Raw genomic sequence first — 20,680 nt, 5'->3', positions numbered from 1 at the left:
TCGGAAGTGGATGAGGAGGTAGTGATTCATTCATTAATCCTGTATGAGTGTATGGCATGGGTACGCAACCTGTGACTCTCCAGCTGTTGTGGAACTACAAGTCCCATCATGCCTCAAGTCCCTGTCAGCTTTGCAATGCCTCATGGAACTTGTTGTTTATAAACAGCTGGAGCGCCATATGCTGTATGGGCATTGTACCATACCCAGATCATAATAACCTCTAGGCTTCTACATACTGGTAAACCTTGGATTCTATTGTGGTTGCTGTGTTTTTTACTTTGATGGGCATAAAAGTCTCGCTCATCCTGCGGAAATTTTGCTGAAACACAGTTGCCCTCTGGGATTTTCTTTGAATACTGTGGCACAGGACTTTATTTTATGCTGAGGAGCAGTTTCATCATTACCAATGTTAATATTAGCTTTATTATTGAAGAGGCACTCTACTATTGCATATACGGTATATGTTATTTTTCACTAATATAACAGTTTTAATACAGTGCATTGCGAAAGTATTCCGCCCCCTTGAACTTTTCAACCTTCTGCCACATTTCAGGCTTCAAAACAAAGATATAAAATTTTTATTTTTTGTGAAGAATCACCAACAAGTGGGACACAATTGTGAAGTGGAACGAAATCTATTGGATATTTTAAACTTTAGCAAATAAAAAACTGAAAAGTGGCGCGTGCAAAATTATTCGGCCCCTTTACTTTCAGTGCAGCAAACTCACTCCAGAAGTTCAGCGAGGATCTCTGAATGATCCAATGTTGTCCTAAATGACTGATGGTGATAAATAGAATCCACCTTGGTGTAATCAATCTCTGTATAAATGCACCTGCTCTGTGATAGTCTCAGGGTTCTGTTGAAAGCGCAGAGAGCATCATGAAGACCAAGGAACACACCAGGCAGGTCCGTAATACTGTTGTGGAGAAGTTTAAAGCCGGATTTGGATACAAAAAGATTTCCCAAGCTTTAAACATCCCAAGGAGCACTGTGCAAGCGATCATTTTGAAATGGAAGGAGTATCAGACCACTGCAAATCTACCAAGACCTGGCCGTCCCTCTAAACTTTCAGCTCAGACAAGGAGAAGACTGATCAGAGATGCAGCCAAGAGGCCCATGATCACTCTGGATGAACTGAAGAGAACTACAGCTGAGGTGGGAGAGTCTGTCCATAGGACAACAATCAGTCGTACACTGCACAAATCTGCCCTTTATGGAAGAGTGGCAAGAAGAAAGCCATTTCTCAAAGATATCCATAAAAAGTCTCGTCTAAAGTTTGCCACAAGCCACCTGGGAGACACACCAAACATGTGGAAGAAGGTGCTCTGGTCAGATGAAACCAAAATCAAACTTTTTGCCCACAATGCAAAACTATATGTTTGGCGTAAAAGCAACACAGCTCATCACCCTCAACACACCATCCCCACTGTCAAACATGGTGGTGGCAGCATCATGGTTTGGGCCTGCTTTTCTTCAGCAGGGACAGGGAAGATGGTTAAAATTGAGGGGAAGATGGATGCAGCCAAATACAGGACCATTCTGGATGAAAACCTGTTGGAGTCTGCAAAAGACCCGAAAGTAGGACGGAGATTTATCTTCCAACAAGACAATGATCCCAAACATACAGCAAAATCTACAAAGGAATGGTCCACAAATAAACGTATCCAGGTGTTAGAATGGCCAAGTCAAAGTCCAGACCTGAATCCAATCGAGAACCTGTGGAAAGAGCTGAAAACTGCTGTTCACAAACGCTCTCCATCCAACCTCACTGAGCTCGAGCTGTTTTGCAAGGAAGAATGGGCAAGAATTTCAGTCTCTCGATGTGCAAAACTGATAGAGACATACCCCAAGCGACTTGCAGCTGTAATCGCAGCAAAAGGTGGCTCTACAAAGTATTAACGCAAGGGGGCCGAATAATTTTGCACACCCCACTTTATTTTTTTATTAGTTAAAAAAGTTTCAAAAATCCAATAGTTTTCTTTCCACTTCACAATTGTGTCCCACTTGTTGGTGATTGTTCAGAAAAAATAAAAATTTTATATCTTTAGGTTTGAAGCCTGAAATGTGGCCGAATACTTTCGCAAGGCACTGTATTACTGAACCCTTCATTTTGTTCACAGGTCTAAGGTTCTGAAAATGTTTTTTGCATTCTATTTTGCGCAGGCGCCACTAAAATAAAAAAGGGAATTTTCATGTTGAGCATTGTCACGCCTTAGGAAACATGCAACAAATCGCTCAGGTGTGAATGGAGAGTTAAAGGCAGGTTTTTTTTTTATCTTAATGCATTCTATGCATTAAGATAAATAAACTTTTTTGTGTAGCAGCTGCCCCAGAACCCGCCCCGCCCCCCCAATTACTTACCTGAGCCCCATCTCTGTCCAGTGTCTAAGTTGTCCGTTACACTATTCTGAATTGGCTGAGACACAGTAGCGATGCCATTGGCTCCCGTGGCTGTCAAAGGCAGTCAGCCAAACAGGGGAGAGAGGGGGCGAGGCCAGATCAGGTTGGGGCTTCATGTCTGAAGAGCTCTGACTTGGCTTGGGAGCCTCCATAAAAAGCTGCATGCCGAGGGGGGCACTCAATAGGACGGAGGTTCTAGGAGCAGCAAAAAGGGACCCTGGAAGAGGAGGATCCAGGCTGCTCTGTGCAAAACCAACTGCACAGAGGAGGCGATTTATAACAGGTTATAAAAAAACAAAACAAGATTTTACAATCCGTTTAAGTTGGGTTACAAGCACTTGAGAGTGAATTCATCTCATTGACGAGTATAGTAATCTATCCTGGCCACTGAAATTAAATAATGCTCAAGCGTTAAACACACCGAACGAGTGTTCAGACACGTTTACACGTATTAGTTGCTTTTTTCTGCCAAAATGCTGCAAGAGCCACTGATATACAGCAGGGGTCAGCAGCCTGTCTAAAACAATGACAAGCTGAGACACACCAGGACTGTGAAATACACAATGTGTAAATAAGGTCTTAAGCCCCTTTCACACATGCGGACCGTTCATTTCATCAGTTCCGTCATGTTTTTTTCAAAAAGAAAAACAGATGAAGTTTACTCCAGTCTCTCTTCAGTTTTTTTCCCCCCATCCATTACCAACTTCAAAAAAACGAACAGATCTAGCCCTGGTTTACATTGGAGCAATTTGGCATACAATTTGACATGTCAAATTGGTGGCAATTGCATCATTTTAATTGGTGCGACGCCGCATTTGCGGTGAAGCACTGATTCCCAAACATAGTTTCTGCACTATTTTTGTTTTGGTGACCCCGGGGTGAGATTTCCATTGACATCTGTGCAGCAACCCGCACAGATGTCTCTGAAATTTCCCCCTGAAGTCGGGACTGACATGCGAGGATTAAATTGTGCGAGTTAAGCTGAACTCAAGCAATTTCATTCCTGCTTTCAGCATGAACCTGGGCTTACATTTTTTTTTTTCTGTTCAGTTTTTTTGATGGAACAAAAATAGGGCTTTGAAAAAAATAAACTGATGTGATCAGTGATGTAAACTGATGTGAAGGGATGATCATCCTTTTGCATTCGTTTTTCCATAGGGATGCATTGATGTCCATTTTTCATTCGTCAACTGATCCACATCAGGGGCCTTAAAAGGAGTTGTAAAGTCTCAAGGGTTTTCACCTTAATGCATTCTATGCATGTTAACATCGCACCCAGGCCTCCGAGAATCATAAAGACTGCCGGGGACCATCTGTTCCTCGGTATTCTCTATGAATAAACTTCCGGCGTCGATGGATTCCTTCTTTGGTTTGTCCGTGCGATCGCACAGGCGAGCCCGTAGAAGCACTGTAAGAACAATCAAGTGGTTGAACAGCTGCTATGATTGTTCCTGCAGGAAATCGACGGCTGGAAAAAAAAAAAAAAAAATTATATATATATATATATTATATGAATGATGCACCGAATGGGTTTTTTGGTGCCGATACCGATAATAAATCTTCCTTGATCTCGAAAACCGAAAGAGACTATTTTTAAAAAATATTTTTATGCAGGAGCTGGCCAGAGACTGGGGACATGCTACAGGAGCTGGCCAGAGACTGCAGGCATGGTACAAGAGATCAATGCAGCCTCACTGTGCCCAGCAGCCTACCAGTGCCCGAAATGTAGCCTGCCTGTGCCTCACCAGTGCATATAAACATACATACATATAGGGCTGCAACTAACGATTATTTTCATAATCGATTAGTTGGCCGATTAATCGGTTAATAACTTTACAAAAAAAAAAAAAGTGGGTCACATTGACGGTCATTTTCAACCACAGTGATGGGAAAATTTTGAAACAATAGAAAACTTATTAGTCAAAGGAATTTTCAGACAGTGTATGTGGTTTTCGTTCAGATATTACATTCATTTTAAAAACAAGTGAAAATTTCAAACAAAATTCTTTCATTCAGCGAATGTATAAAGATTTTTAGTCTGAATATTCTCATCCGAAAATTAATCTGTGTGGCCAGCATAAGGCTCGGTATGCAGTTTGCTTTTGATCTGTTTCTGCAGTGCCTTTTGCTGTGCGTTTTGATTTTTGCGCACGTGATTTTACTTCAATTTGCATTTTTTGCTTTTTTTTGGGCAGATTAAAAAACACAAAATTGCTGTAAAAACGCATTACATGCTTTTCTGCAGCTTCTCCATTGAAGTATATTGAACCAATAAAGCACCATTTTTGCATTAAAAGTCCCTGACCCTTTCAGATGTGAACGTTTCCCATAGGAAACCATGTAAATGTACTATAGAGTATTTCTGCAAAAAGCACCAAAAAAACACGTAGATGTGAACCAGGTCTAAGACATTTAGTAACATAATGGGGTTAAAAAAAAACTAAAAATGAGCCCTTTATAGTAGAAAAAAAAGCAGATAATCACTACTGTAAAGGGGTTAATTTGTTTACTGTAGAACAGTGAAAGTAATATTTACAGTAGCGATTATTTGCTCTTTTTGTATTATAAAGGGCAAATTTTTTTTTTTAACCCATTTTGTTACTGGCCGATTAATCGATTATGAAAATAGTAAACGATTAGTTGTTTCAGCCCTACATACATATATACATTATATATGTGTGTGTGTGTGTGTGTGTAAGTATTTTTTAAATTGGCAGCTGCAGCTCTACATTAAAGCGGGAGTCCGCCGTTTTTTTTTTATTTATTTTTTTAAAGCCAGCAGCTACAAATACAGCAGCTGCTGACTTTTAAAATAAGGACACTTACCCGCCCAGCGCGCCTGCAATGTCGGCACCCGAAGCCGATCTCTCGATCGTCACTCGGGTGCTGCCGCCACCATCTTGGGTATGGGAATCAGGAAGTGGAGCCTTTCGGCTTCATTTCCCGATTCCCTACTGTGCATACGCGAATCGCGCTGCGCAATAAGGATGGACCCGCTGCCTCTGGGATCTGTGTGTTTCCCAGCAGACAGCGGGGGACTTTCGGAAAGGGGCGTAGATCTACGCCCCTTCCCGCAGAGAGCTATCCCGGAAGTGGGTGCAGTTACATGGATTATCCAGGTAACTGCACCCTCCTCCCCCCTGAAAGGTGCCAATTGTGGCGCCGGATTCCAATGAGCGGAAAGTCCACTTTAGGGTGGACCTCTGCTTTAATCTCCATGCTGGGTACTGCACTCTAGGGGGAGGCAGAGAGCACAGCACACACTGCTAGACGTCTCTCATTTGCTTTCACTTTCAGAGTAAACATCGTGCCCAGCTCCTGCACAGCAGATTTACACATCGGCTGAGGAGATATATGCAGCCACCGCTGTGGAGAGGGGGACTTTAGAGCGAGACCCCACAGGCTGACTGCAGCATGGGTGAGGAGGGAGGGGAGGAGGAGAGCTAAAGACAGAATGACACCCCCGTGATGGGCGGCACCAAGCCCTGCAGGCCCCGCCCCATTTTCGGCAGAAATTCTCTTTCGGCGGCCAAAATTTCAGTGCACATTATATATATATATATATATATATATATATATATATATATATATATATATATACACATACATATATACACACACACATACACACACACACACACACACACACACTGCATTATTCAGATATCCCCACTGAAAGCCCAGGACATCATAAGATGTATGGAAGTGGTTTTAAATAAGGTATGTAATGAAGATGGAAAGGGGGGGGGGGTATGCGGAGGTTTGGAGCAAGGGAAGGGATTTTTTTTTTTTTAGCAAAATATAAGCAGATTAACCACTTCAGCCCCCTTCCTGACCACAGCACTTTTTCAGATTCAGCACTGCGTCGCTTTAACTGACAATTGCACGGCCGCGCGATGTTGCACCCAAACAAAATTGATGTCCTTCCCCCCCTCCCCACAAATAGAGATTTCTTTTGGTGGTATTTGATCACCTCTGCAGTTTTTTTATTTATTTTTTGCGCTATAAAACAAAAAATTGCAATAAGCATATATTGATTGGTTTGCGCAAAAGTTATAATGTCTAAAAAATAGGGGATAGTTTTATGGCATTTTTATTATTTTTTAATTAGTAAGGGCGGTGATCTGCAATGTTTAGTGGGACTGCGACATTATGGTGGACACATCGGACATTTTTTACACTATTTTGGGACCATTGTCATTTCTACAGTGATCAGTGCTATAAAACATGCATTGTTTGCTATGTAAATGACACTGGCAGTGAGGGGGTTAACCACTAGGGGGCGATGAAGGGGTTAAGTGTGTCCTAGGGAGTGATTCTAACTGTGGGGTGGGGGATAGTCTTCAAGTTACATGACAGCTATCACTGCTCTGGATGACAGAGAGCATTGGTCTCTGTCATGACACAAGCCAGAACGGGGAAGTGCCTTGTTCACCGTTCTGAAGCTCCGTGACACTATCGCCGGGAGTCACGCTGTACGCGCCTGTTATCCCCACCTCTTAAAGGGGACGTACAGGTACGCCCATTTGCCCACCACTGCCATTGTGCCGATGTATATCAGCATGCGCTAGTCGGCAACTGATTAATCTCTTTAGCTTCCAAGTCATATTAAACCCTCAGAAATAATTTAATTAGCTACTTAAAAGCTGAGTATGCGGCTGCGTTACCTTTTAATCCTCATCTATGCTTCAGCCTAGCCCCTGCATTCACCTTTCTCTACCAGCACCAAGAAACTGATGAGAAGACAAGCACAGGCATCGCAATGTGTCTACACTTTATCAATTATAGAAGTTTATGCACTTTATAGGACATTGACACATTATAAAAGTAAGGAATAATGGTGGGACATCTCCACTGCAACATGGCATTTTTTCATATCCCTGGAGTCGAGGTTAGAAAATATTGTAGAAATATTTTAATGAACATTAATCAAATGACATACCCCATAGTACAGTGCATAAAGCATTTCAATACACAATAATTCCCTATAGGACACGCTGCAATAATTCAATCCACGTAAATAATACATGGTTTGGTCTTAGCTGAGCATTTCCTGTCAGCAGGATGGCCGGTCAGTAAGACAGTCGACAATCAGGAGCCATATATTTCTGACACTACAGAGATGGCTAAAGCAAATCTTAATGTCCGAAAGCAGTTTTGCAAGTCTACAAAATTCTACACACTGCTCAAAACTTTTTCCACCTTTAATGTGACTTATAAATGTCAATTGAAAATAAATAAATAGAAAATAACTTTAAAGGGGTTGTAAAGGTTCATTTTTTATTTTCTAAATAGGTTCCTTTAACCACTTTCAGACCGGACCATTTTGCTGGTAAATGACCAGAGGTCTTTTTACACTTTGGCACTGCGCTGCTTTAACTGGTAATTGCGCGGTCATGCAATGTTGTACCCAAACAAAATTTGCGTCCTTTTCTTCCCACAAATAGAGCTTTCTTTTGATGGTATTTGATTGCCTCTGCGATTTTTATTTTTTGCGATATAAACGTAAAAAGACTGCAAATTTTGAAAAAAAATGATATTTTCTACTTTTTGTTATTAGAAAAATCCAATAAACTCAATTTTAGTCATACATTTAGGCCAAAATGTATTCAGCCACATGTCTTTGGTAAAAAAAAAAGTCAATAATTGTATATTTATTGGTTTGCGCAAAAGTTGTCACATCTACAAACTAAGGTACGTTTTCTGGAATTTACGCAGCTTTTAGTTTACGACTGCCTATCTCATTTCTTGAGGTGCTAAAATGGCAGGGCAGTACAAAACCCCCCCAAATGACCCCATTTTGGAAAGTAGACCCCCTAAGGAAATTGATAAGAGGCATGTTGAGCCCATTGAATATTTTATTTTTTTGCCTCAAGCGATTGAATAATGACAAAAAAAAAAATTTTTTTTTTTTTTTTTTTACACAAAGTTGTCACTAATATATTGCTCACACATGCTATGGGCGTATGTGAAATAACACCCCAAAATAAATTCTGCTGCTTCTCCTGAGTATGGGGATACCACATATGTGGGACTTTTTGGGAGCCTAGCCGCGTACGGGGCCCCGAAAACCAAGCACCGCCTTCAGGCTTTCTAAGGGCGTAAATTTTTGAGTTCACTTCTCACTACCTATTACAGTTTTGAAGGCCATAAAATGCCAAGATGGCACAAAACACCCACAAATGACCCCATTTTAGAAAGTAGACACCCGAAGCTATTTGCTGAGAGGCATGTTGAGTTCATGGAATATTTTATATTTTGCCACAAGTTGCGGGAAAATTACAAACTTTTTTTTTTTTTTCACAAAGTTGTCACTAAATGATATATTGCTCACGCATGCCATGGGCATATGTGAAATGACACCCCAAAATAAATTCTGCTGCTTCTCCTGAGTACGGGGATACCACATATGTGGGACTTTTTGGGAGCCTAGCCGCGTACGGGGCCCCGAAAACCAAGCACCGCCTTCAGGCTTTCTAAGGGCGTTACAGTTTTGAAGGCCATAAAATGCCAAGATGGCACAAACCCCCCCAAATGACCCCATTTTGGAAAGTAGACACCCCTAAATTTAGGGGTACACTAGTGAGACTAGGTAATAAATGGCGGGTGCCCTGAAACTATAAAAAAATAACTAACCAACCAGCGTCACCTGTAACAGTTATATGGTGATCACTGGTGAAAGGGTTAACTAGGGGGCAATCAGGGGGCTTTATGCGGTAGTATATGGGGGTCCCTGGCGCTATAAAAAGCTGCGGCGAACCTAAATACCTACCTGCCTAACTAGCGTCACCTGTGACACTAATACAGCGATCAGAAAAACGATCGCTTATTAGGCTGGGTTCACACTGGAGCGATGCGGGAACGCCACAAATGCGCGGCGGGTTCCCGCATCGCATGCCTCCCGGCGGCAGTTCACACTGCCCTATGCGAACTGCTGGGAGTGTCAGTGAAATGTTACTGACACCCCCAGATCAGTTCGCATATCGCAGTGCGATCTGCAAACTTGGATCGCATGGTGTGAACACCCATGCGATCCGATTCTGCTGCGGGCCAAAAAAAGGGTCCCGTGCGAATTTGCGGCGGGTGTGGCGGGTGCGGCGAATGGCTGAACTCGAATCGCACAGAGATCGGATGTGATTTGCACTGCAGTGCGGTGCGAATCACATCCGTTCTCATAAACCGCTGCAATGTGAACCCAGCCTTAGTGACACTGACGACGGGGGGTGATCACGGGGTTAAACCTTTATTGGGGGGGTTAGGGGGGTACCTTAGAACTAAAGGGGGCTAACCCTAACTGCCCTAACAGTTATTAGTCACAAATGACACCCGCCGGGTGATCAGGGGGTTAAACCTTTATTAGGTAATAAATGGCGGGTGCCCTGAAACTATAAAAAATAACTAACCAACCAGCGTCACCTGTAACAGTTATATGGTGATCACTGGTGAAAGGGATAACTAGGGGGCAATCAGGGGGCTTTATGCGGTAGTATATGGGGGTCCCTGGCGCTATAAAAAGCTGCGGCGAACCTAAATACCTACCTGCCTAACTAGCGTCACCTGTGACACTAATACGGCGATCAGAAAAATGATCGCTTATTAGGCTGGGTTCACACTGGAGCGATGCGGAAACGCCGCAAATCCGCGGCGGGTTCCCGCATCGCATGCCTCCCGGCGGCAGTTCACACTGCCCTATGCGAACTGCTGGGAGTGTCAGTGAAATGTTACTGACACCCCCAGATCAGTTCGCATATCGCAGTGCGATCTGCAAACTCGGATCGCATGGTGTGAACACCCATGCGATCCGATTCTGCTGCGGGCCAAAAAAGGGTCCCGTGCGAATTTGCGGTGGGTGCGGCGGGTGCGGCGAATGGCTGAACTCGAATTGCACAGAGATCGGATGTGATTTGCACTGCAGTGCGGTGCGAATCACATTCGTTCTCATAAACCGCTGCAATGTGAACCCAGCCTTAGTGACACTGGCGACGGGGGGTGATCACGGGGTTAAACCTTTATTGGGGGGGTTAGGGGGGTACATTAGAACTAAAGGGGGCTAACTCTAACTGCCCTAACAGTTATTACAGTCACAAATGACACCAATGCAAAAAAAAAAAAAAAAAAAATATGACATTGGTGTCACTGTGACTGGGGGGCGTGAGTGTGCCTGGCATGTTCTACTGTGTGTGTAGAGTGTTGGTGCAAGTCACCGATCCGCTCTCCTCCGTGTCGGAACGAAAAATACCGACACGGAGGAGAGAATACATCACTTCCTCTCCTGTGTTTACATTACAGGAGAGGAAGTGATGTCACGGGGGATTCCTATTCGTCGGGAGCGATCGCGAGGGGGTGGCCATGAACGAATGGCCGTCCCCTCGTCCGGGATCGCTCCCGCACGAATACCGACCGCCGCAGGCACCGGGCGGGGGCCCGATCGGGCCCCCGACCCGCGGGAGGCAAGGGACGTACATGTACGCCAATATGCCTGCCCGTGCCATGCTATCGACGTACATCGTCGTGCGGCGGTCGGCAACTGGTTAAGCTAGTGCATTGTTGGTTCACCTATCTTTTCCTTCGATTTCCCTTCTAAATGTTTTTTTTCTTTGTCTGAATTTCTCACTTCCTGTTTCTCCTTCACACCATCATCCAAGCGGTGTTTAGTCAGCCAGAACAGCTTACTGAGGAGGAACAGGAAGTGAGAAATTCAGACAAAGAAAACAAAACATTTAGAAGGGAAAGCGAAGGAAAAAAGGTAAGTGAACCAACAATGCATTAGATTAAAGGAACCCATTTGGAAAATTAAAAACAAACCTTTACAACCCCTTTAAATATTTTGTGGGGGGCAAAAATAAAATAAACTGGTTGCATACGTGTGCACACCTTCTTATAACTGGGGATGTAGCGGTATTCAGCAATCACATTCAAACTCATGTAAAATATGCCACACCTGCCATCATTTAAAGTGCCTCTGATTAACCACAAATAAAGTAAGTTCAGCTTTTCCAATCGGCCATTCTTGACATTTTCTCAGTCGCATCCTACAGCAAAAGCCATGGACCGCAGAGAGCTTCCAAAGCATCAGAGGGATATCATTGTTAAAAAAAAAAAAAAAAAAAAAAAAAAAAAGGTATCAGTTAGGAGAAAAAAGGTACAAAATAATTTCCAATGTATTAGATATACCATGGAACACAATGAAGTCAGTCATCAAGTGGAGAAAATATGGCACAACAGTGACATTACCAAAAACTGGATTTCCCTCTAAAATTGATGAAGACGAGAGGTAAACTGGTCGGGGAGGCTGCCAAGAGGCCTACAGAAACATTAGCTGGATTTGCAGGAGTATCTGGCAAGTACTGGCTGTGTAGTACATGTGACAATCTCCTGTATTCTTCAGGTGGTGTGGCAAGACGGAAGCCTTTTCTAATGAAGGAAAACATCCAAGCCTGGCTAAATTGTGCAAAAACACATCTGAAGTAGGGATCGACCAATGTTTTTTCAGGGCTAAGGTACCGATTTTTTAGACACTCTTCAGGCCGATAACCAATATCAGGTGCCGATATGATCTGAAGAAGCACTGAGGTCATTATGAAATGCACTTGTCACCTCTTGGGTTCGGACACTGTCTTCGTTGGCTGTTTATTGCCATTTTTTTGGAATAAAATCGTTGGAACGTTCCTGTGGTGTGCAGCCATTCTTTTCTTCCTATTGATCATCGGTGGTGGGCCATGGCTTGCACCCAGTGCATTCAGACTGTAGCGACTGCCCGTCTGGAGCGGTGTCTTCCTTGTTTGATCCTTCAAAACAGAGATGAAGTTCATCTTCCTGGCTGATTGATGCACATTCAGAAGAATCCTCCGCATGAGGTCCCAATAAAATGCTGAACATGGCATCAATTCAACCACAATGAAGATTCTATTCTGCCCCCTGACACTTCAGCAAGCCTCATTCCTTTCACCACATTTGCTCTGCTGTCTTGAAGCGCGAGCATCACTCAGTCTTCAAGCATGCCTACAAACATTTCTCTAATGTATTCCCCAGTGTGGGATCCTTGCAACACCTCTGAATTCAACACCTATTGCCTTTTTGTCCATCCGCCATCAATGAAGTGGCATTAAAGATTTATTAGTGACTGTTGGTCCTGACCAGCAGTCAGTCGTGAATGAGAGGGAGTTGCCAGCATGCTCTGGTTGCAGCATAGCCTTTACTTTCTCAACATTTCAGTTCGGTAATACATTTCACTCTTCAGTGGGTACCTTGGCTCAGCTACGGACATCAACCGCTTAAATCCAGAGCCAGACACCAATGTAAATAGCTGGTTATCAGTAACCATCTCTGTGATTGCTTTGTCTAGCTGTTGGGACCTTGTTGTCTGGGATAGTGATATTTAACATTGTGATTCAGTTTGTTTTCTCTGTGCTTCATTACATAATTCAGCATTATGAACTCTTAGATGGGCCTAAAGAGTTAACGTATTTTTGTTTTTTTGCAGTTGTTGATCCCATGCTCACATTGTTTATGCATGTGTAACACACTGCTACTTTTCCTGGGGATGCCTGAGATGAGAAATAGTTCCAGACCACCCTTTTACTTTTTCTCTCTGCATTGAAATTTGAAAGCGTTCAGATAAGGTTAAAAATGGCTGGCACCCTGCTGTGTGTGGGTGGCTGGGCTTGCTGGCTAGCACCCTGCTGTGGGTGGGTGCTGGCTGGACTAGCACGCTGCTGTGGGTGGGTGGCAGCTGGCTGGCTGGCCTGGCACCCTGCTGTGGGTGGGTGGCTGGCTGCTGGTGTGTCAGTGAGACGCCTCTCGTAGTGTGCACTGCAATGGTGAGGCAAGGGAGGCCAGGACTCAAAACGTTTAGGCCCTGTGCATGGAGGCGTAATGACGTCATGTGCGTGTGCCGCACATCCCTGTGCACTAGGCCTGTAGTGCACCAGCGAAAACCTTCTAGGCTTCTGGGCCCCAAAAAGATGGCCATGGCAACCAACATTGGTAATATCGGTATAGTTTGCTACCCATACCGATTCTTCTAAAAATGTGGATGTGGGACCGCAATATTCGGTTGTCACCTAATCTGAAGTCTCCCAAAAGCATGTGGAAAATGCTGTTATGGTCTGATAAAACCAAGGTTGAACTTTTTGCCCATGATTACAAAAGATATTTTTGGTACAAAAACAACATACAAAGCCACCAAAAGAACACCATACCCACAGTGAAGCATGGTGACAGCATCATGCTTTGGGGCTGTTTTTCTTCAGCTGGAACAGGGGACTTAGTCAAGGTATTATGGAAGTTATGAACAGTCTCAAATACCAGTCAATATAGGCACAAATCCTTTGGGCTTCGCTAGAAAGCTGAACATGAAAAGGAACATCATCTTTAAGCATGAAAACGACCCAAAGCATACATCAAAACCAATAAAAGGAATGGCTTCACCAGAAGAATAAAGTTTTGGAATGGCCCAGCCAGAGCCCAGACCTGAATCTGATTGAAAACCTCTGGGGTGATCTGAAGAGGGCTGTGCAGAGGAGATTAGAGGTCGATCGATATATCGGCCGATATTTGGCATTTTTTAAATTAATCGGCATCGGCTGATTGTGCTGATAAAAAAGCAGATTAAATGTTCAGCGCGACTTGCAAAAGGCTTATGTAATAGAAGTCAATGTAGGCTCGGTTCACACAGGGGCGACTCAGATCCGACTTCAGGTCGCCCCTAGTCGCCTCAGGTCGGACAAGATTTAAAAAAAAAAAATGCAAGTGAATGAGAGCCGTCTTAATGCACGCTACTGAAGTCGCTCCGACTTCAAAAAGAAGTTCCTGTACTACTTCAATCTGACTTGTAGGTGATTTGTACCCATTCAATGGAGGTCGCCTCCAAGTCAGATCTCTGTATGTACAGAGGCGACTTTGACAGAATTATTAGCTCTGAAGGGGGAACTCCACGCCAAATTTCTGAAAAAAATTTGGCGTGGGTTCCCCCTCCGAGAGCATACCAGGCCCTTAGGTCTGGTATGGATTCCAAGGGGAACCCCCCTACGCCGAAAAAAGGGCGTGGGGGTCCCCCCCCAGATCCATACCAGACCCTTATCCGAGCACGCTACCCGGCCGGCCAGGAAAGGGGGTAGGGACGAGCGGGGGCGCCCCCCCCTCCTGAGCCGTACCAGGCCGCGTGCCCTGCAACATGGGGGGGGTGCCTTGGGGGAGGGGGGGCGTGCGGCCCCCCCCCACCCCAAAGCACCTTCTCCCCATGTTGATGCGGACAAGGGCCTCTTCCCGACAACCCTGGCCGTTGGTTGTCGGGGTCTGCGGGCGGGGGGCTTATCGGAATCCGGGAGCCCCCTTTAATAAGGGGGCCCCCGGATACCGGCCCCCCCACCCTATGTGAATGAGTATGGGGTACAATGTACCCCTACCCATTCACCTGTAAAATAAAGTACAAAAAAAAAAAAACACAACACACAAGATAAAATAGTTTATTGCACAGCTCCGGGGGTCTTCCGTCTTCGGGGGTCTTCTCGCCGGACTCCTCCGCTATCTTCTTCTAGCTCTTTTACTAGCGGAGGAGCCCGGCTTTCTTCCTCGCCGCCGCCCTCTTCTTCCGACTTCGGGGGGTCTCGTCCCCCTCTTCGGTTCTTCTGCCGGGCCAACGCGCCTTCTTATAGCTCTTTTACAGGCGGTGGCCCGGTCTTCTGTCGCCGTCGCCTTCCGTTCTTCTTCTCCTGGAGATGTTGACTCGACGCTCTCTCTGGCCGCAATGCCAGGGGCGCGCTGCGCGGCGACTTATATAGGGACAAGGGGCGGGGTCATCGGTTAATGTCACATGGTGACTCCACCCCCTTACGATATCACAGTCCCGGAGGATGCTGGGACTGTCGCCATGTGACATCAACCCATGACCCCCGCCCCTTGTCCTTATATAAGTCGCCGCGCAGCGCGCCCCTGGCATTGCGGCCAGAGAGAAGAAGAAGAAGAAGAACGGAAGGCGGCGACGGCGACAGAAGACCGGGCCACCGCCTGTAAAAGAGCTATAAGAAGGCGCGGTGGCCCGGCAGAAGAACCGAAGCGGGGGACAAGACCCCCGAAGTCGGAAGAAGAGGGCGGCGAGGAAGAAAGTCAGGCTCCTCCGCTAGTAAAAGAGCTAAAAGAAGATAGCGGAGGAGTCCGGTGAGAAGACCCCCGAAGACGGAAGACCCCCGGAGCTGTGCAATAAACTATTTTATCTTGTGTGTTGTGTTTTTTTTTTTGTACTTTATTTTACAGGTGAATGGGTAGGGGTACATTGTACCCTATACTCATTCACATAGGGGGGGGGGGCCGGTATCCGGGGGCCCCCTTATTAAAGGGGGCTCCCGGATTCCGATAAGCCCCCCGCCCGCAGACCCCGACAACCAACGGCCAGGGTTGTCGGGAAGAGGCCCTTGTCCTCATCAACATGGGGACAAGGTGCTTTGGGGTGGAGGGGGCCGCACGCCCCCCCTCTCCCAAGGCACCCCCCCCCATGTTGAGGGCACGGGGCCTGGTACAGCTCAGGAGGGGGGGCGCCCGCTCGTCCCCACCCCCTTTCCTGGCCGGCCGGGTAGCGTGCTCGGATAAGGGTCTGGTATGGATCTGGGGGGGACCCCCACGCCGTTTTTTCGGCGTGGGGGGTTCCCCTTGGAATCCATACCAGACCTAAGGGCCTGGTATGCTCTCGGAGGGGGAACCCACACCAATTTTTTTTCAGAAATTTGGCGTGGAGTTCCCCCTTCAGAGCTCATTCTCTGATTGGCCACGGCAAAAGTCGCTTGGCCTGGGGCGACTTGTAAGTCGCCCCAGGACGTGTCTAAAAGTCATGTTCAAGTCGTCTCCAAGTTGCCTCACAAAGTCGTCCTGATGTCGTGTCGCCCCTGTGTGAACCGAGCCGTAAGTTGCCTGAAGACATCAGTGAAGGACTTTCGTCCTCTGGGCAGGCTGCCAAAAAAAGAACAAAATGATACAATGTTTCTTCTTCAATGGGCTGAACTCCAAGTTCTCAGTTTAACCATTTAAAGACTAAATCTTTTCTGACACTTGTTGCTTACAAGTAAAAATCCAGTATTTTCTGCTAGAAAATCACTCAGAAGCCCCAAAAATTATATATATATTTTTAGCAGAGACCCTAGGGAATAAAATAGCGGTTGTTGCAATATTTTATGTGACGCGGTATTTGCGCAGAGGTCTTTCAAACGCAAGTTAGCCCTTTTTTTTTCGTCCAAAAGTTTTGAGTACCTGTTTTTGTGTATTTAATAAATAGTATTTTTTTTTTATCTAAATTATACATACAAGTGAACTGTTTGGAGGTTTGTTTTGTTTAATAAATGTGTAAGAAATTTTCTGCATCACTTATTAAGGCTGCTTCCACACTGGATCAGGCAGACGTTGACGGTAAAACGCTGCAAGTTTTAGCAGCGATTTACCGTCATTTTAGCCCCGCTATTCGGCTGCTAGCGGGGCAGTGAAGCACTGCTGCAAAATCACATTGCATGTGCTTCAGCAGTGGTGACCATTCATTTCAATGGGCAGGAGTGGTGGAGGAGTGGTTTACACCGCTCCAAAGATGCTGCTTGCAGGATTTTTTTTATTTTTATTTTTTTTAATGTCCTGCCAGCGTATCTCCTCATTGTGAAAGCACTCGGGCTTTCACACAGACTGCAGGGGAGCCGTTTTGAAGGCAATTTACAGGCGCTATTTTTTAGCCTAAAATCGCCTGAAAAACGCCTCAGTGTGAAAGGTGTCCAACTTAGATTTTATGAGATGAAGGGGGGAGAAAATAAATAAATAAATCGGCCTAACATATCGGCCCAAAAAAAAAAAAAAAAAAAAAATCAGCATGATATATCGGCCATCGGCCGCCACGATTTCTAAATATCGGCATCGCCCAGAGAAAAACCCATATCGGTCGACCTCTAGAGGAGATGCCTTAATCCTCCTCTTCTGGGGTCCCCCATCATCACTCCATGCCACTTCACGTCATCGGGTGCCCCCACGGAAAGCATTTTTCCATGGGGGCACCCATGCGGGCTCACTCCCAGAGTCCCACTGCTGCATCCATGGACAAAGACAACGGGACATGCCCACACCCCTGCTCACAGCTTTTGATTAACAGCAGCGGGAGCTATCCATCTGTCCAATTAGGAGCGTGACAGCAGCTGGATCTTCTGCAAATCGCTGGATCGGATCAGGCTCAGGTAAGAAAAAGGGAGGGGGGAGGAGCTGCAGCACAGAAGGTTTTTTCCCCCTTAATGCATATCATGCATTAAGGTGAAAAAACCTTAGGACTTTACAACCACTTTAAAAACAGCCCACACAGCTGCATCATTCATTCATAGTGATCTGTGAATGAATGAACTATGAGTCCTGTCCGCCACAGCAGCGGACAGCTTGTAGTTCTCAATGAACTGTGGAGGTGTGTTTAGGGACCGGGGAGGGTAGGACAGGTAGTGGCGTGCTTCTTACCTTAACCACTTGCAGCTCTCATTCTGGGTGGACGTCATATGATGGCTTCACAGAATGACCGCTCTCCCCAGGGGGGGTGCGGCAATCACTGCTGCGTTGTGTTGCTAGGACATCTGTGTAAAGAGCTGTGGCTCTTTAACCATGTGATCGGCTGTGTCAAATCACAGCCGGTTACATGTAAACATGGAGATGCCGGTAATCGGCGCTCCTCGCCGCACACTGACAGAGAGTGTGAGGAGAGGAAAGCCAATCAGCGGCATCTCCTCACAGGGGACAGCTAGGTATGTAATCAGAGCACTGATCATCAGTGCCCCAATTACACTTAATGCCCACCAGTGCTGGCAATGAGTGCCAACAAGTGCCCACAATTGACACAGATCTGTGCCCATTAGTGATGCCAGTCAGTGCTGACTATCACATTCATGCCTTATCAGTGCCACCTCATCAGTGCCCACAAGTGCCGCCTCATCAGTGCCCATTATGAAGGAGAAAAATTACTTATTTACAAAATTTACTGACAGCAACTAAAGAATAATTTTTTTTTCAAAATTTCAATAGCAGATGATCACAGGATATATACACAAGCCAGTTATTGGCTTTTCTTCACCATGAGGAGAGAAGAAGAAAGCCGATAACCGGCTTATATTAAAGGGACATCAGCACTAATAATCAGAGCGCTGATTATCAGTGCAGTCCCACCAACTGAAAAAGGTTTTTTTTTTGTCTTTAGCAAAAAAAAAAGATTAAATACCATCAAAAGAATCCTCAAGTGGTGTGAAAAAAATATGATAAAAATGTCATATGTGACAACGCTGAAAATTGGCCTGGGCAAAAAGGGGGTAAAAGTGTCTAGTAGGCAAGTGGTTAAAGTAAAAAAAAAACCTTTTGACTTTAGAACCACTTTAAGTGGTTGTAAACCCTTAGACCCCTTTCACACTGGAGCGCTTTCCAGGCGCTACAGCCCCGAGGGCTTTCAAATTGGAGCAGTGCGCTGGCAGGATGGTAAAAAAAAAAAAAAGGTCCTGCTAGCAGCATCTTTGGAGCAGTGAAGTCAATGGGGGCAGCGCGGCTATGCTGCCAGCATAGCGCTGCCATAGCAACGCTTTGCGGTGGTTTTAAACCCTTTGTGGCTGTTTTTTTTACCCTTTCTTGGCCGCTAGCTGGGGGTAAAAGCGCCCCGCTAGCGCCGCAAAATTGAAGGTAAATCGCAGCTAAAAATAGTGGCGCTTTACCGCCGACTTACCCACCGACCCAGTATAAAAGGGGCCTTACAACACAATTTTTGCTACAGGTAAGCCTATAATAAGGTTGACCTGTAGCTACCCTGGATATCTCCTAAACCTGAATGGTTTTGAGGAGGAGATATCCCCTGTATTTGCATGTGCCGATGCCATCGGCAGATACGTGCCGTTGCTTCAGCGAGTGTGCCGTTAGCGGTGGCTCCCGTGCGCATGCAAGGGAGTGCTGTCATTGCGGCTCTGGCCAATCACAGTGCGATAACCGGTAGTAATTCTGAGAGCGATGTCGGCCGCCGCAGCGGTGTATGAGGATGGCTGCGGGGGCTTCGATCTCAGGTAAGTAATTCATAATGAGTTCGTATGCTATGCATACGAGCTCATTATACCTTTGTCTTGCACTTTGTTTTTTGTCCTAGGGCTTACAACCACTTTAAAAAGCTCATCAGCACCATGTCCCTGGCTCTGCCAAGTGGCACTGGCCCTTGGATCTATGCAGGCACCATAAGATGTGGGGGTCAGTTGGCACAGCTGAAGGAACTCTTGGCAACCCATTTGCAGGATTTGCCCTTTTCCTGGTGCATGTCTACAATATCTGACCATTATATTCCATGCATGGCCCTTTGATATCAGAGGTCACCTGACCACCACTGATGGACACACACCCTATGCCTCTCATTCTCTCAGGACTGATGGCCATACCTACCAGAGAAATGTCTTTTTTCCTCCTCCGTCTCCACACTCCTCCAGAAGAAAGAGCCCAGCCTATTGAGAAGACTCAGCATTTCTCCTTGTATGAGGTTCGGGATCACCCGACTACAACAGCTCTCCGCAACAGGACACCGCTCTGCCTCTGCTCCTATCCCCGTGAGCTCTCTTCCTCTGGAGACCGTGTCTCTAGCACGCCACCTATCGGTGCAGGGGAGGAACGGTCACACATTTCCGTACGAGCGCAGTCGCTTCATAGATGACCTCATCACGCGCCGCGCTGCCCATGCGGAAGGGAATTGGATTGGGCGGACACGTGGCAGATAAGGTGGTGTGCCCTCACCTATGAGAGCATAGACTGAATGGTAATAGACCTTCCTTCTGTGACTAGAGCTGCTACACAACTTCTGTATACGTGTTGTGAGAATGCAACCTTCACAGTCTATGGAAGATTCAACTTTTGTAAAAGAGAGGCCACAATTGGGAACAGTACAAATTCAAATGTATGTCCTCTACACTCAATTAATTTAACCACTTGCCCTCAGGCAGATTTACCCCTCTTCATGACTAGGCCATTATTTGTGATACGGTACTTTGACTGACAATTGTGCGGTCGTGCTATGTTGTACCCAAACAAAATTGAGTATTTTTTCCCCCACAAATAGAGCTTTCATTTGGTGGTATTTGATCACCTCTGCGGTTTTTATTTTCTGTGCTATAAACAAAAAAAACAATATTTTTTACTTCTGCTATAAAACATATGCAATACATTTTTTTTTTTAAAGATCACATTTCTTCATCAATTTAGGCCAAAATGTATTCTACATATTTTTGTTAAAAAAAATCTCAATAAGCGTAAATTGATTGG

At 45.5% G+C, this 20,680-nt stretch overlaps 1 protein-coding gene across 1 annotated transcript in view; it reads right to left on the bottom strand.

The window, feature by feature from the left end:
• Window positions 1-20,024, bottom strand: part of MOV10L1 (Mov10 like RNA helicase 1) — a 301,052-nt gene extending 281,028 nt beyond the window's left edge. The window contains exon 1 of the mRNA XM_077473981.1: window positions 19,811-20,024. Within this exon, the coding sequence (XP_077330107.1) occupies window positions 19,811-19,889 (79 nt within the window). The 5' untranslated portion in view covers window positions 19,890-20,024. The remainder of the gene's footprint in view (window positions 1-19,810) is intronic.
• Window positions 20,025-20,680: the final 656 nt, after the last annotated feature.

The sequence above is a fragment of the Lithobates pipiens genome, unplaced genomic scaffold, assembly GCF_037356315.1.
Source record: "Lithobates pipiens isolate NorthernLeopardFrog02 unplaced genomic scaffold, aLitPip1_a1.2 Scaffold_8, whole genome shotgun sequence".
NCBI lineage: Eukaryota > Metazoa > Chordata > Amphibia > Anura > Ranidae > Lithobates > Lithobates pipiens.
The sequence above is the reverse complement of the archived record's forward strand: the minus strand, read 5'-3'. Positions and strand labels throughout refer to the sequence as shown.